The sequence below is a fragment of the Triplophysa dalaica genome, chromosome 18, assembly GCF_015846415.1.
Source record: "Triplophysa dalaica isolate WHDGS20190420 chromosome 18, ASM1584641v1, whole genome shotgun sequence".
Lineage (NCBI taxonomy): Eukaryota > Metazoa > Chordata > Actinopteri > Cypriniformes > Nemacheilidae > Triplophysa > Triplophysa dalaica.
In genome coordinates, this window is record NC_079559.1 from 18,179,449 (window position 1) to 18,197,421 (window position 17,973).

The 17,973-nt window shown below is 35.1% G+C and overlaps 1 protein-coding gene across 1 annotated transcript in view; it reads right to left on the minus strand.

The window, feature by feature from the left end:
• The window catches only part of antxr1a (ANTXR cell adhesion molecule 1a), a 34,185-nt gene that overhangs the window by 14,965 nt on the left and 1,247 nt on the right, over positions 1 to 17,973 (minus strand). Inside the window, exons 2-13 of the mRNA XM_056773156.1 lie at positions 12,890 to 12,961; positions 12,622 to 12,693; positions 10,873 to 10,954; positions 10,682 to 10,715; positions 9,593 to 9,672; positions 8,616 to 8,684; positions 7,949 to 8,029; positions 6,378 to 6,438; positions 5,473 to 5,571; positions 2,064 to 2,133; positions 1,891 to 1,969; positions 914 to 1,009 (exon numbers count right to left, since the gene is read on the minus strand). Coding sequence (XP_056629134.1) covers positions 914 to 1,009; positions 1,891 to 1,969; positions 2,064 to 2,133; positions 5,473 to 5,571; positions 6,378 to 6,438; positions 7,949 to 8,029; positions 8,616 to 8,684; positions 9,593 to 9,672; positions 10,682 to 10,715; positions 10,873 to 10,954; positions 12,622 to 12,693; positions 12,890 to 12,961 — 895 coding nt within the window. The remainder of the gene's footprint in view (positions 1 to 913; positions 1,010 to 1,890; positions 1,970 to 2,063; positions 2,134 to 5,472; positions 5,572 to 6,377; positions 6,439 to 7,948; positions 8,030 to 8,615; positions 8,685 to 9,592; positions 9,673 to 10,681; positions 10,716 to 10,872; positions 10,955 to 12,621; positions 12,694 to 12,889; positions 12,962 to 17,973) is intronic.

The following is a 17,973-nucleotide window of genomic DNA, read 5'->3' on the forward strand; positions in this document are numbered from 1 at the left end:
GCAAAACATAGGGAAACATAGCATTGTTTTGTGTAAACAGAAAATTTATAGTATAAACAGACACAAAGAGACAAAAGGCAGATCCATATTACAAAAGTACTCAGAGAAAATAAAGGGCTATGACTAGGTATGGAAAATGTGTACAAAAATCGTACATAATAAATGGAATACAGGATGGACAAACAGGTTTTACTGTGCCCAGTATAAATATGAATATCATCCACTTAGCAGTGATACACAAAAACATAATGATGAATAATATGTCTAAGAGGCCTGATCTAAATAATGAATAATAATGGGTTCAAGAACTAAAACAGTTGGTGTAAAATAGTTAGTGGTTTATCATTATGCATGGCAATGTAATATTGTCTGTGAGATGAGAAAAGAAACCTGATGCAGCACCTGAGATACCTACAGTATCTCTGAAAGGTGAGAGAGTAATAACTTGTGACAAACTGTACCAAAAACTGAGCCAAGGTTAAATAATAAGAGAATGGAAAGATTACTTGAATCACTAGACAGCAGTCTTAAAGCAGTTTCAGTGTTATGATATAAGACTGAAATATATCAAAAGGATCATTGAAAGCTAGAAATGACTGCAATTAAAAGTGTCGACAGCCTTTTCCATAATTTTTAAGACCAACAGTATATTGGAAATTGGGTGATAGTTTGCTAGATCCAACTTTGGACGTTTCAGAAAAAACTAATTACATTTAATCTGCACTTCTTCTGGAAAAACATTGAGGAAAATAAACCAATTTTGACTGTAAGGACATTGAAAGTCCTTGAAAAAGTTTGTTCTAAAAAATCAAGGTGGCCCTTGAAGTTAGTTTAATGATGAAATGATGAAAAAAAAATCAGAAGCAAATTTTTGAGCCTACGGAATTCAAAGAGATCAATGAGATAGACTCACCAGAGTACAGCAGAGAGGCCAGAACCACCATAGGAAGGCCAGAATTAGCAGTAATAACACAATCAAGAGTGCTATGGCCAAGATCGTACCATCAGACTGCAATGAAAAACAGAAAACAGACCACTTTTGACTTAAACTAGCATTCAGATCACAGTGAAACGCATAAAGATTCCTCTGAAAATTAAATGATGTTGCAGTGATGTTATCTCTGGTTCAAACAATGACTCCTTGAATCAGAAAGCTTTGAAAACAACAGATAATTCATGTCAGTGATATGGCTTACAAGTGGTTTCGTGAGGAAATCTCATAACCTTAGATTAGATTAGATTAGATTCAACTTTATTGTCATTACACATATACAGGTACAGTGTAACGAAATGTAGTTTAGGTCTAACCAGAAGTGCAATTAGCAAGTGCAGATATACAGTGTGAATAAATACAGAATACAATATTAGGAAAATAATTTACGATGGGCATGTACTATGAAAATATGACAATCGGTATGTACTATGAACAATATATACAGAAGGCTATATACTGTGAACATTAATGTACAGGAGGTTATGAACAGATAACAATATAGACTATACAATAGTGCAAGTGACTTGAGTGACTTGCTGGATTGTGAGGGATGTTTGGATTTGTCTTACATTTGTCTTGCACTATTCTAAAGATCAATGATTGTCACCTCTTTAATAGCATTTCAGCAATCTATTAAAGTTCCTGTAGGCATTATCAGACCATGTTGCTTCTGTTGCTTTAATACATTATTCATTAATTGTAATTTGCATAACGTCTTACGTTATTTAATAACGTAAGAGCAAGAACATAAAGTTTCACAGCTCTGGGAAGTTTTACTCCAGGTATTGTTATGCCAAGTATTACTATTCCTTGGACTCATAGCTACAACCTCGCAAAAAATATTTGTATCATACGTTTGAACAGTATGTGAAAATAGTACTTTGAATAATACTTACACAGCTTACAGTGGTGATGGTCACAGAACTGGAGATAAAACTCAAGCCTTCATTCATGCTAACATATAGGGAGGCCGCCCTACAACATACATTTTGAAAAAGCACTTTAAATGATGAATTTAAACAAAGATCTTATGATTTACAGATGCAGATATTTATCAAAGGAATCTTACGTTCCCTCATCCCGAAGAACAGGAGCTGGACATAACAGGTATGTGTCCTCCACTATCAATGGCTTAACCACTAAAAAAATAAAAAAATAAGTACAACTTCATTTCAAAGTCTAAAGCGGACTCAAGAGCGCCAGATGATTGAAACCTTATGATATCCTTTTGGTTGATTTCATTTAGTTGACCTGAAACATCTGCTGTTAATTCCCGATTGGACTTAATTCACCTTGAGAAAGTAATCCACTTGTTTTCAACACCCTGGATTTAAATGGAACTGCTTTCATGGTTGATGTGCCGTCGCTATACACCGATAAGCCAAAACATTATGACCACCTGCCTAATATTCTGTTAGTCCTCTGCGTGCTGCCAAAATAGCACAGACCTGCAATTCAACACAATGTTAAGATGGTGGTGTGAACAGGACACAGGGTTTCTTAGTTAAATACTGCAATTGAATCCCTGTAATTGAAACTGTACAATTTTGAATCTCCCAATTGAATTGTGACAATAGGGAAAAGAGGCTCATGGCCAAGATTTGTCTGTCATGCACAGAATTTAATTGCTCATATGCTATACTGCCATGAATGAAATGGAGAGGAGAGCCAAAAACATCCCAAGCAAATATTATAATTCATATTCATTAATGTATCAGCATTTGACATTGGAAATATGCTTGTTTGGGCTGTTGGGTTGTATTTAATATAATCAGAGTTGAAGCTGTTTATTAAAAGTGCACATGCGAACATCATGTTTTACTACTAAGTAAAGAAGCTTTCCTGTAGATCAGTGGTTAAGAGCATGGCGTTATCAAATATAATGCAATGTAAGTCAATTTGGATAAAAGCATCTGCCAAATGCATAAATGTAAATGTAAAAGAATAGCAAATGGTTGCGAGTTGATTAATAAATCAATGGGATTACTGTAGACGACAAATTAATTCTGAGCAGAATGTAGAATGAATGTAATGGAAGTCCATCTGTTTTTTATTCAACCGTGTTTCTGTTGCTCTAGGTGTGTCCTGTTTGATAAAACTGAATTTCAATGGACTTGTAAGTTGCTTTGAATGAAAGAGTCTTCCAAATGCAAAAATGTAAATCTGATTATTTGAGGACTACGCTAAAGCCAGTAGGCCTAAACCTCAGTCAACACTGTTTATTTAATTGACCATCTGATGTATATTAAAAACAAGACTGCGTAGAACCTCTGTTCTGAGAAATTCTGAGGAATCAATTCACTAGATATTCCACTTTATTTTCAACCTGTGAAACAGTTAGTAACCATATATATTATTTAGTTATTACTATGTAATTACAGCCTTATTCCTATGCAATTTTTACTTTTTAATGAATTACAATCAGGGCTTGACATTATCACCCACCAACCCACCAAATGCGGATAGATTTCAACTGTGGCCTAAGACAGCTGCTCCCACTTGCCATTTTATCGAGTCGGATATAAACTGTGTCCTCTGTAGAATGCATTTGTCATAAGGTTTATTATTTCAGGTTTTTTTCACAAACATAACCGTTACATTTAAAGGTAAAATGATTCTACAGTGGTTACGTTTTATGAGAAATACAATTTACATTTTATAATGTTTTAACTAAAATAAGACAATCGGTTGACACATGGGACCACTGGAGGACGCAGCTAACGTTACTGGTTCTGAACGCACAGGCTATTCGGAAGAAACACCTCTAGGACTGCATTTGGATGTGCGGGTAAGTATTGTGGTGTATACCAGCTAAATTATTGGGGTGGTCAATCTGAATTTGAAAGGGTTTTAAATCTAGCTCAATAAATCAATAAATCAGTAATTTTAGCATCACAAAGTCAACTTTAATCATATGGAATGTATTTGGCCGGTGAAAATGCCAAGTGGCTACTAGTAACTTTGGAAAACCACTGTGGCTGTTGAGCAAAAAGGTTAATGTTAAGCCTTGATTAGAATTATTTAGTCTAAAAACATTTTACATTTAATATAAACTGTAGCAAAATGACATTCACATTGATTCACCCCTCAAACATACAACTGAGGGAATTTAAAGAGAACTTTCACAATCTCTTTTATAGCGAGGTGCACTGTAAAAAAAAAATTGTTGGGTAAAACTTTAATAAACCATCAAATTACAGGCAAACACAGCCCATTTTGAAGAAAAACATGACTGACAAAACTGTTATTTTATGCTGTTTTACATGTGGCCCAAATGCCGTAAAATATTATTTTTTAGGGATTTTTTTTACAGTGTAGGTTAAGATTAAAACAACCTTCAATCAAATATCAAAAAAGCATATAATTTAGGTACATATTGCATACTGTTGGGCTACACCAATAACTCCACCTTAGATCTAATTTCAAGGACACAAACAGTGTGTGTACTGGCAATTATCTTAATTTACAGGATATCCTCTCGTGTGTTTACAAGAGTAAACACAAAACAGGCCAGAGCGATGACAGAGTACAATTTCTGGAAGTTAGGGCCTAAGGGTGGAAAAGTGTGACTGGTTTGCTGAGGATTGACAAAAAGGATTTTTTAATTTAAATTCATGATACAGTTAATCAATAGATTTTCTGGTCTTTATCACACAAAAAACAATGATCATGCTTTGTTTGCATACCTTAACTGCTTTAGTATTTCAACATGGGACACAAGTGAACCTTGGCACTCATTCCTCAACTAATTCCAAGCAGGGACAATGTTTTTGTTTTTGTCAAGACTAAACAATCCAAGACGCAGAGCTTATGTTCTTAACTGCAAAAAATGGGTCGTGGGCCTGTTTCAAGAGGACAGTATCAGCACAACACTGACATACACTGACAACACTGTATAGCTGCTGATGACAAACATTACACAGGTGCAAACATTTGTAAATTGTGTATGTGGCCTCAGAGTCCAATGATATTGTAAACAAAATCATTAGAAAGAGACACGGTGTCACTGTTACAGCCGCTGTGACTCATATGACGGACTCTGCAACACTACAATGTGCAAGAAAGGATGTGGATCCTGTAAAAACATTAGAACTGTAGTAAAAACTGCAAGGGGTTGAGCTGACATTTGCTTGAGGGGATTTGCTTACTTCCCTAGACTCTTGAGGGCACTTATTCTCTTATTTCTGCTTCATTGGCTTTTAAACCCCTATACCCTTTTAAAAACACACTTAGCCCAAAACAAAAGAATGGCATTTCGCTTGGCATGGCGAGCCACTTTTCTGTGGTTTGTAGATTCTGCCTCAAATCATGCCAACCATATGGTGATTGTGCAAGAAAAGTCACGAAAATGTCTTATATAAGACCCCTTGGATTAAAGAGAAGCATACAGTTTTCAATAGTTTAAATAACAAAAATTAGATGTCAGCCAAGTTATCATATGAATAACTAATAGACCAACGTGATAGCCATGTACTTACTTCTGGTAAGGGTGTCATTGATTCTGAAGCTGCAAAGGACCTTTTCCACGTTTCTAGCATGAAGAAATCCATTTCCTCTAACTACAACTTGGAACGCCTCTATAAAACAGCAAGTTCATGCAAAACAATGTTAATTCACGTTTTAAATTTGCGATGTTTCACTCATTTATTATTTATTATTATTATTATTCTTGTCTTTCTTGATGTTTTGTTTTTGTATTTCTTAATAATGGATGTACAGTACAGTATTAACTTGTAGCGCCTTGGGTGCAAGAAAAGCACATTATAAATAAAATGCATTATTATAATAATTATTATATCTCTACAGAAATAAGATGTTTGTATTTTTGAAAGATATAAATCACAAAATTAAAACAAGTAAGATAAAACACTCTTATGCCTCAACATTACAGAGACACAGAAATCTATGTTCAAAGTTTACATACATTTTTTTTAATTATCTAATGATTTCTAATAGCCTTTTGTACGTTACAACAAGTTGCTTAAAACCGTGGCTCAAAGTTGCTCAAAGCTTAGTCTCTATGGCCAAGTAGGCCTTTCGAATGGAGATATTATAAATCCACTGAGCTAAAGTGATCAAAAGTGATGTAAATAAAATTTCTCAATGGTCGTTCATTACAAGAGGGAAACTATTAAGAGCAATGCCTTTAAATGCCTTGATTTAATTCACAACTAAAAACCCCCACTTTTGGCATAATTTCCTTTGACAGAACCTTTTGTATTCTGTTACTGTGGCGGTGTCAAATTGTATAATTTAAGAAAAGAAGCTGTCCTGGTTATTCATAGAAGACTGATTCATTAGAATAAACCTTGCCTAAAGATGAGTGGTGCAACAGAGGATTGATCTACAGTATAGAGTGAAATAATCATAATTATTTACGCACCTCCAGCACAGATACTTGAAGGCTCTGCGGCAAGGATCTCAATGCATGATTTTTTCAGGATCTGACAGACAAAACAGGCGAAATAAGTCGAAATTCAAATGATTCTTGATTCTTAAACAATGACAAACTATTGTATTTTTTTGGCATTTTTTGGCATTTTAATTGTAAAATGTAAAAAACACAATTACATTGTTTCAATTTTTAAATGTATTTTTAAAATGCTGTCAAACAAATGTAAAAATACTTTATTTTACAAGAAAATTTCCTTTTTTTAAGATTTTATTTTTCACAGTTTATTTTTGAAATAGGGTCCAAAACTGTAAAATTACAGATATTTACAGAAAGCTAATTTACAAGAATACGGGCAAAACAACTTATAACATATTCTTATATTCAGTTATTTTACAGGAAAAACTGTATATCTTTTATGGTTTATTTCTATCAATGCAACTGACAGAAAATTTCCATTTTTTACGGAATCTTTTTTTACAGATAACATCCATTTTCTTCATGGTGTTTTTGTTATAAAATACATATGTTTAATTCATCTCATCCTCTTGTTGATGTCCATCATCACCCATACCACCTATGCGGGATGAGGTTGCTTTGATCTCTGTCATATATGGAATTATGCTTTCAGATCCCAAGGACCCTGCTGATTTACAACACTCTACCTTCTCCTGAGTCTCAGTCCAGAACTTTCAGCATGCAGCTAATTGGCAACAGATGGAGTCCAGCTGGACAGTCTCCAGTCCTAACCCAAGAAACACTCAACCTCAGCACTGATGAGACCAATCTTCACACAAAAAATGTCTTCTTTTCTTTCACTTCAGCTAAGAAGCTGAAAATCAGAACCTTTCATTGCACAAATAAAGAATACAATGAGAAAGCTTTGATCATGTTTGAGCAGACTCCTCTGTCCTATCATATTTAAACACGGCCTGGCAGGTCTATCTTAGAATATGATATTGGAGAGAATCCAAAGTCTTCAGAGTAGGCTGAATGAATATTCTTGTTTGTTATTCTTTGGTCTAGTGTTTTTCTTTCCCTCCGCCCTGTATTACGTCAAGAGGTTAAAGGAATAGTTCACCTTCAAAATAAAACTATGTAATTATTTACAAGCCCTCTTGTCGTTTCAACCCTAGATAACTTTCTTTCTTCTGCAGAACACAAAAGAAGATATTTTTTTATATGTTGGTATCAGAAAACTGTTGGTCACCATTGCCTTGCGTTGGGTTTGTCGCCAAATGATAGAAGTCAATGGAGACCAACGTTTTTTGGTGAACAACATTTTTCTGTTTTTGTGTTTTGCAGAATAAAGACAGGTTTAGAAAGTCAAAAGGGTGAGTAAATGATTTCAGAATTTTCATTTTGAAGGTGAACTATTCTTTTAAGTCAGTAGACTAAACCTACAATAGCCGCCGTTTACAAACCTGTTGCACATGTTTTAGCCTGATACTTTGTATGGAATTCAAGCAACCCAACCAAAATATCTCAATGATTTATAGTGAAATAGCATTTTTCCATAGTAATAATTTACCAGATTTAAACACATTTATATAAATGCTCACCGAATCGATGACTCCTTGTAGAGCTTCAAAACCATCATTCACTGGAAAGACGTGATCTTTGCCGTCAGCAATTTTGGCAAGCTAGAGAAGATGAAAAAAACTACTGACAAACCGACGAAGATTAACATGTCACATAAAATCGTATTCGTAAAACATAATTTAAACCCCATTTTTAGCCATGCTTTGACAGAGTAAAGTATTGTGTCTGTATTCAGTTATACAGTGTCAAATAGCACTTAATATATACATCAATGGTAGGCCTACTGAATAAGTAGTATATTTATATAGTAAATTTACTTAAAAGAATAGTTCATCCAGAAATGAAAATTCTTTCATCATTTACTCAAAAACTTGTCATTTCAAACCTGCACGACTTTCTTTCTTCTGCAGAACACAAAAGAAAATATTTTGGAAAAGGTTGGTCACTGAACAACGGCAGTTCCCAATCACTGGTTTTGTCTCTAACCAATATATGTGAATGGGTACCGCCATTGTTCGGTTACCAACATTCTTCAAAGTATCTTCTTTTTGTTCTGCAGAAAAAAGAAAGTCACAGGTTTAAAATGACAAGAAGGTGAGTAAATGACTGCTATAATTGTGCTATAGTGTCAATAAATATGGTAATATAATACCCCAAAGTGTATCACCAAACAGCAAATACACACACCTGTGTCTCATTGAAATCCTTCACCCCCACACAGTAAACCGAGGCACCCAGGCTGCGAGAGCGATTGGCCTGAAACAGAGACGAAAAACTTTAGACACCTGCAATCAACTGATGCCTCGTTCACATTACAAGCCACTTGTCACCGCAATGTCGCCAGGGGTTGGCGGTTAGGCTGGTAGTGGTTTTCACTACCGGTGATGCTCACTGCAGGAGCTGAGAGGAGAAGAATCACGTTTATCACGACGTTCCCAAAAGTCACTGCTCATTCGCATAAATTTAAACATTTCTCATCTATCTTTAGACACTGCTCTCCATTGAAATTATGAGGATCATGTCGCTTGTAATGTGAACAGAGTGTAAAAATGAACTGCTACAACTGCAAATGATATATATGAAGAGAAAGCTACAGTAGGGCATTATCATCAGTGATGCTGCATTGTTTTATTTTCTTGGTCGAACCTTAAAGCAAATGTGATACGGTACAAGCAACACATTAAAACTACTATAAAATGCACATATTTGTTTTAAATAGTAAAATGTAAAAAAGAGTCAAAAAGCTGTTGTGTTTTAAAAAAGCCAAACCTGATGTAAAATACTAAATAATGCTATAAAAACAATGCAGTTTATTTCATATTTATTTTTACCTCATGGGGTTGACTATAAACTTTTTTTGGACACATACTGAAAAATTAAGCACTTTTTTGTGTATACACTTTTGTGCATGTTATCTGTGAATAACTGGTATATTCTAGTCCAAATGAACGTTCATAGGTTCTCTGATATTCGTTTGTATAACTGAAGATATGCTTCGAATTGATGAATATTGTCTTATTATTGGTACCAGCTGTGAAAAACGAAAAAATGTGTGATCTCATTGGCGGCATAAGAATGACCTGCTTTGCAGGACACTGATGTCCCCTTAAACATCTTCTTGCACTGAGAGCGACTGTGATCTTTTAGTTTTAATCCCTTCTTACCTCTCGCTCAGCATAATAGAATAGATCTTCATGTAACTCCCCGTCTGTGAGTGCAATGATGACACTGGCTGTTCGGTATCCTTTACAAAAAAGCAATGTTTCTGTCATATTTTTTCAAATTTTTATATCATGCCATTATATACTCTACATATAAGTATTAAAGACAGCAGAAGGAACATGCCCCATTCCAAAACTAGCTATAGCAAGTGCTTTCTCCACAGTTTGATAAACATGAAAACATGTTTAAACATATACTACTGACACAAAACAAGCTACGCTTTCAAAAGTTATTTCTAGTGAGCAGTATGAGGTAGGCGATATGTTGAGCAATTCAATACTAGTTTTGGCTCATCACCCATAACGGCTACCTTTGGTTTACTTTAACAAGCTTGAACCGGTGAAGCCAAGCGACCTCAAGATTTAACTTAATGTTTTGCCTATGAAGTACTGGAGTCAAGATTTGCCAAAATGTTGCTTTGAATGCCCATATACAGGGCAACAACAAGCACTTTTCCTTCAGAATGGTAATGGTATGCCTTGTAAGGGAATGAAATATTAGTTTACCAGCACAACATCATATTTTGGAGTTAAAATGATGAGGGCAGTCCGCAGTAGAAACATCAACTTGCTACAATAAGTACATTGGCCCCAAAACATTTTTGTACAGGCAGAGCATGATGCTGTTTCTATTTCAAATGCTACAGTAAAACTAGTTTAACTGACCGATGTTCAGATGTATGCACGTTTTTTGACTAACATAAGAGAAGGAATGAGCAAAAGCCAATTAATACCGGGAAATGAAAGATGTAGAAAGCTCATGCTTATCCCAACCACAATCCTTTTAAAACACATTGTTATGCGCATTGCAAGAATCTCGGGATTGTAGGTTCAGTCATGGAGAATAACTCTTGACCTAACGCACCGGGTAAGCAAGTGGTGCCCCTATTTTTTACAAGTTTGTATCTTGAGTTTTTATAGAGTAAGTGTACAAGCTGACAAGCATTACCTACAGTAACTAAACCAGTTACGACCAAACGGATCCAAACTGTTTAGGTTTTACCAACAAAGTAGATCACACAGTAGACCTACCTTCAGTGTTACCATAGTAAATTTGTTCACTTGCCTAGAAACAAAAAAAACATGGGAAAAGTACAAAAAAGGACAAACAATTTCATTAAGTCTTAATTCGTCTTGCCATAAGATAGAGATATAATCAGATAAAGACTATTTTAACACACATTATCAGGGTTATTGTGAGTAGTCTGTATTGGCCGACTCACCCTCTGAATGCCCTCATGCATTAAAGTGTCTCCACCTGGCCGCACTTTCTGGAGTTCCTCCAAACCTTTACGAATATGTTCTCTGACCAATCAAATACAGTATAAAGAGAACGAAAAATACATCACAATCATACTTTTTGATTCAAGAACTGCATTATTAAAAAATCTGAAAATTGTGCCTTATTTTAAACATAATGTATGCGGTATATGAAAAGAATTGGGTTTTCTTTTTAGAACAATAGCAACACATATAAGAATTCTGGATAATATTTAGTCGCAAAGGTGGAATGTTATTGTGAAAACCCCACACGACAACACAGCAATTCTTTATAGTGTCATTTGGAGTGTGAAAGGGCCTTGCATTTATTTGTATCTCTTGTTTGGCAGTAAATGACTTTAGTAAATGACTAAATGATGTCACCTGTTTGTTTGACTTTTGATCTGTCTCAAAGGAAACACTTTTCTTGTTATTTGGAGAGTTTATATTAGCAAAGGAGCAAACAAGAGTGGAAGTCAGGAGTTTGTTAACTAGGATAGCAGTAAGGAAATAAACATCCACTTCTTGGGACATATGGCAAAGGTTTAGTCACAGACATAACTGGCATGGCCCTGGGCAGCTCACAAGAGACTTTTCTTAAAAAATTGTCAAGCGCATTTTCAGGTCTTAGAAGTGCTCTTTGAAGGATTGGAGATGATCAAAAGGATGACTGAATGCTCACAGCAGATGTTCTCTTGTGCCACATACTGTACTTTATGAGTCAATCAGTGTCTCATAATCATTTTTCACAGATTCTGCCTTCAGCACTTGTTAACGGAAGCGGTGCAGCACATTTTGCCAAAAAACTTTGCTGTGGTCAATGCTCTCCCGCAAATTAACAATGAATATAAGGCACATAATCTCAGCGGCCTACAGCTGGAAACAAGTCCCTGCAGATGCAAGACTAATGCAGATGTAAGAATAGCTTGAATGTGCTCCAGAATGTTGCCACAACGAACTGTATAACTAACAATGAAATGAGAAATATATGTGATCCTAGATCACAAAACCAGTATTGAGTAGCACAGGAACATTTTTAGAAAAAGCCAAAAATACATTGTGTGGGTAAAAATTATAGTTTTTTCTCTTATGCCAAAAATCATTAGGATATTAAGTTACAATCATGTTCCATGGAGATATTCAGTAAATTTCCTACCCTAAATATATCAAACCTTTATTTTTATGAGTGGATCGCTTGCTACAGTGCCTCTGATTAACAACTTCAAAGTCAATTTTCTCAAGATTTAGATTTTCTGAACCCTCAGATTCCAGAGTTTTAAACAGTTCTGTCTCTGCAAAATATTGTTATATCCTAACAAACACACATCAATAGAAAGCTTTATTAATCAGTTTTCAGATTATATAAAATTCCTAATTTCGAAAAATTGACCCAATAGACTGGTTTTGTTGTCCAGAGTCACATATCTGTAAGTGACCCCATCTTTTAGTAGTAATAGTGTTTAATTATTTACGATATCATCATATGTGTAGTATTAGCACAATATGAATAGTCATAGTTACTGTCGATAATCACGTTATATATATACGTTTTTAGAAACGTGTAAGCATTCATGTCTTTAATAGCAATTACAATTTCTAGTGCCCTGGGCCCTCACAGCATCATAATCCTATTTTTGTACCAGTTTATCTTGGTGTACCATAGTAATAAAGTGTGTTAAACCAGTATACCAAAAAGATAATGATTTACAAACCTGTCTTCTGTAAGCCGCATCAGAATGTTGCCCTGATCGGAGAATACAATAAAAGACATCCGCAGCTGAGGGCTAGATGCAATTACAAACATGAAAATTATTTGAAGGCATGTCCCAAATGCAAATGATTTCAGATTTGATTTAAACTTGAAATGACTGAAATAGTTTATTGTTGTAAAATGACCCTATAGTGATTCAAGTTAAATATGTCTCCACAGAATAATTAGACAGTTTACATATTTTTCATGCAAAGAGATGCATCTGCTACCTTATGAATTTATAGGCCAGGTGTTCCACAAAGTTATATATTTCATTCCAGTGATGCTGCACACTTCCAGATCTGCATGTGGAGACAGATATATAATAGACACTTACAGTCAGACATCAAGGGGGAGATAAAGATTCACAGGCTAAGAGAAGACAAATATTTACAGCTGTGTGAGATATTTTCAAAGCGGTGGTTAAAAAATTACATTTTGAAACACTTTTATTCTCTGTAGATAGAAAATTGACCCAGTATCCAGCGTCCTCCAGAACAGCTGTCTGAATGAGTAGGATGCCAACTGTATCATTCCTTTGTATTTCTAAGCAAAAGTTATCTGGCTGGCTGGCTGGCTGTCTACTTACAGGATGAAATGTATTTTGGCACATTAGATTATTCATGCCGTTTGTTATACTGTATATGAACTGTTATATATACATACAGTTTATACTGTATATATATGTGTATGTATGAATGTACAGTAAATTACAAAAAGTGCAAAACAACATATAAAGATGTAATAATGTACAAATGACTGCACAAGATGTTAACAGAGTATTAAAAAAATCCAGGATGTATATAATGATACCAAAACAACCTTCCCCTGGTAAACATAAATGCACAGGATATACAAAGTATCCATATAGTTTAGGTAAAAAAAGAAGGCTGAAACGACAAAACGTGTGCGTGTGACATTTACGCTTTTTATTCACAGGTGTAATGTCAATGAGGTGTGGCCCACTAGTCCACCAGAAGGTCAATGGTGCCCCTGCTTTTGAGGGATGTTTTAAACAGCTTAATTGCTGAAGGCACAAAAGACCTTCGATTGCATTCACTGTTGCACCGGAGTGGAATCATTCTGCAGCTGAAATTACTCCTCAAATCAGCAAGAGTGTTATGAAGAGGGTGAGAGGTGTTGTCCAAGAACGTTTGGACATCATTCTTGTTTCAGCAACCACCTCCAGCAGAACCAGATCCTCTCCAATGACAGAACTTGCCTTCTTCATGAGTTTGTTCAGTCTATTGACATCACCCATTTTCACACCAGTGCCCCAGAACACTACAGCATAAAAGAGGGAACTAGCTACCACTGACTGGTTGGACATGCAGAGCATTTTATTAGACACATTAAAGGACTTTCGGACATTCTCCGCAAAAAGATTCAACGTTGGCCCTTTTGGCCTTTATGCCTCCATGATTTTTGACCAGTTGAGTTTATTTTCAATGTGGACCCCCAGATATTTGTAAGAGTCCTCAATCTCCACATCACAATCAGTTATACTGACAGGGATGGGTTGTGTTGTTTTCCTCCTGAAGCCATTACCATTTCCTTTGTTTTTGATACATTTAGTTGTAGTGGGTTAGCTTCACACCACTCCACAAAGCTGTTGATCATTGCCCTGTATTCCATCTCCTGTCCTGTCTACTATATTGATAGTAGACATTGTTTAAGTTTCAAGCAAATTACATGACGACACATGGCGAGCCACGTTATCATCATCCTATTAGGGTGGCTGAAGTCTTCAGGTGCCAATAATCACTACCAAATGAGGGCATCCTTATGTGCCAGATGTGAATTTTACATCAGTAATATACAGTCAGTGTCTAATGTATATAGATATATAATATAGGGTATAGATAGATAATCATGTCTATGCATTATAATACTGTTCAAAAAGCCATACCTTTTTATTACTTTCAAACTTTCCTTTGCACTTTGGTTGCAATTACTTATTATATGTATATATATATATAAAATTAACATTTGAAGATTTCATTTGCAAAAACATAACTCAGTTTTGATACAATTAAAAAATATCATTGTGCATTACAATTAATGTAAATCAAACTGCAGTTCGGGTGTTTTGATCAAACATCTGATGTGTAATTGTTGCAGGATCTTTTGACAGAAATGCAATATATACATAACTTTGTCTTTAGAGCTAGGTGTATAGAGACCTTAGATAATGAAGCGCTGTTTTTATTACCTACATAGTATCTACATATACACCACGGGTCCACTAACATGGAATTCATCCTGTTCTTTCTAGCATCCCTAAATGGACTAACTAACACAAACAGTAAAAGACATGACAACAACCATAAAAACATGATTTTTAATTTTTAATGATTTAAAAAAAAATGTTTTCTGTTTTCGCAAATAAACTTCATTCATTGTTAGTCATTCCAAATGACTAGACTGAAGGGTCATTGCTCATATAGTATATATTGAGTTTATATTCTTACCTTTTTTTAAATACCACTTGGCTTTAAAGGAGGACAATGCCATATTTTTTACTTTATTAATTAATCCAATGACATTCATACATTTTCAGATGTGCCTTAAGTGTCCAAATACCTATTGGAATGAGCAGTGCAGAGACAATTGAAAGTGCTATTCTAACAACCTCATATTAATTGCAATGACATAACTTGAGATAACGTGGCAAAAATATATGCAATGCTGTGCGTTGTGCGCTGTGTCTGTCCTCCCCTCTCCCATTTTCCATTGTTAGTAAGATCCAATACTCTTAGCAGATGCATTTGCCAGAGCAGGGAATGGGTTTGGAACATCTGGAGCTGATGGTGAAAGGGTTTAACAAGAGGCAAATGGTGTGTGTGTGTGTGAAAGAATGTGTTAAACTGGATTAATTTATACAGCTATAACTCTTAATGAACTAGTATTCTTCATCTGTCCAAGACTGACTATTAATTTTCACTGAAATTGGACAGGATTGTCACATTATTAATTTAATAGGTTTAGATAATACTTGGAAATGGATGAGAAACACCGCCCCCAACCACATCTCATAGGTTTTACTGCAGAGCTGAAAGAGTTCAACAAGGGCATTTTACTAAGTTTGCAGTTAGCGGTTAGCTCGGCATCTATTAACATATATTGGCAAATTACATTTCCCATTACATTTCAAAGGCTATACAGACGTAAATTTATAAATTCCCTTTACATTATTAAATCCAAATATATACAAAAAAAGTATTAGTATGCTTGTGTGTTTGTGTATTATTAGCATGTTATTGCACATCCATAACACAGTAATAGTATTATAATGTATATTAAAAGGGGTCAAAATACAGTCACAATCCCCTGGGAATATATTATATAATAACACATTTGCCTTTTTCCCAACAAAATTTCTTAACATTTCTCTGCAAAACAGCTTAAGTTGAATGAATGGAGGGAAAATTGCCTTCACAGACTTTACCAAAAAGCCCAAACTATTAAAGCCACAACTATAGAGTGAAGCCACAGAAAAGGCCCATAAGAAGAACATCCCAACTTTCCCACAACTCAGCCTCAAGTGATCTGGCATTCTCTGACTTGTGTTGACAATATTTGAATGTAAAACATCCGTAAATTAAATGCTTTTTACTATGGTGGAAGTTAAAAAAATGCAAAGTTAACATTTCTGTTTAAGGATTATAAACACGCAAGGTAAGTGCTCAAATAAATAATTTATTAAAAAAACTCTTTCGTAAAAATCTAAATTGTCCATTTTGATTTAATGTCGACTGAAATGGGTACACAGTGCCTGAATGAAGTGTCTAAAACCATTTCTTAAATATATCATGGTAAGATGTCTTTCAAATTATATATTACAAATAAAACATGTTTAAAATATTAAAAAGGGACTAAACGCGACACATTAATACTACATTCTTACCAGCAGTCACGTCCAATGAACTCCTGATTTATATCCTGATTTTGACTACTGTTCCTGCCAGATTATGACTCCTCTCATAATTTGACTCATTTCTTGACCAATTGAGTAATTTCTTGCCACCACATTTGGCAGGACTTTGCATTCCCAGGCCAGGAAGAGTGTCACTTTTTAACTTATGAAAGCTTGGATTGGAAAAAAGTCACTAGATTTGTTGCTATGGGCCTTTTCTGAAAAAAAATCACTTATAAGTGATGTGAAAAGTTGCTAAATCCAGTGACAAAGTGGATAAATTGGCTTGGTTGTGCACACTGGCTCTGTGTGACGTGTGAGTAGTAAGGGAGGGGGTATGACTGCTAGTAAGTGCAAGCAGTGTATTTTTGGTTTATTTTAATAAATGGGAAATACTGAGGAGTTTCAATGTGCTAATTGTGTGATAAGAAATGCCTTTTTTTGCAGAATTTTCTTGCAGGTTGGTTTAGCTGCTCTAACAACAGGGCTCCTTTCTCTGCAGACACAATATTAAGTGTTGCGGTTTCTCCTTTTTATTTTTCTGATTGGTTAGACTTGTTTAGTGACTTGCTTTGTCAGCGTAATCTTTCGTCAGGACTTCCATCAACTTTATCTCTTATTTTTGTAAAATTCATGATGTGTACCCACAAGAACCACAATGTTTTGGCTTCACAAAGCAATGAAAGACATAGGTGCTATGCAAACCCAAGAAAGCAGACGTATGCCAAAACGTTTTTGCAGACATTTGGATGAAGATATTCCCTTTAGAACACCGTCATGCTGTTTAAACCCTGTATGACTTTTTCAGTGAAATACACTATATACTGTATATATATATATACATATATTGAAAAAACAATGATATGAATTATACCTAAAGCATTGGATTTGCATCCAATTTTCTACTAAAAGAACGGGGTAAAGTGGAAATGAATGAGTGTATCAATTTATACAGAACACTATCAGTCCAGAACAGTTGAAATCTGTCCAGCAAAAACAATCCCATTCACAGCAGAACTGTCAGGCAACCCATGATGAATGATTTACATCTACTGGAAAACACAGCTGTGTTTTTTTACTCAAAACACATTTGTATGACATGAACATAACATTCAGGGTTTTGCGGAGTAGTGCCAAAGTTCAGACTGGTAAAAACAAAATATGTGGAAACTTTGACCCACATTGAGGGTATTTACAATACACCAGATGCATGTGTATGCGTGAGTTTGTGTGTGTGTGTGTGTGTATGTGTTAGTGTGTATGTTCAAAGGTAACAGCACATGAACATGTTAAGATAAGTTCAAAAGAAGTGTGTGTAATTGGTTTTCCATACCCAGGAACATCTGTATGTTCAACTTTGGCATAACTGTTTCAAAATTAGGGCAAGCCTGTGAGTGG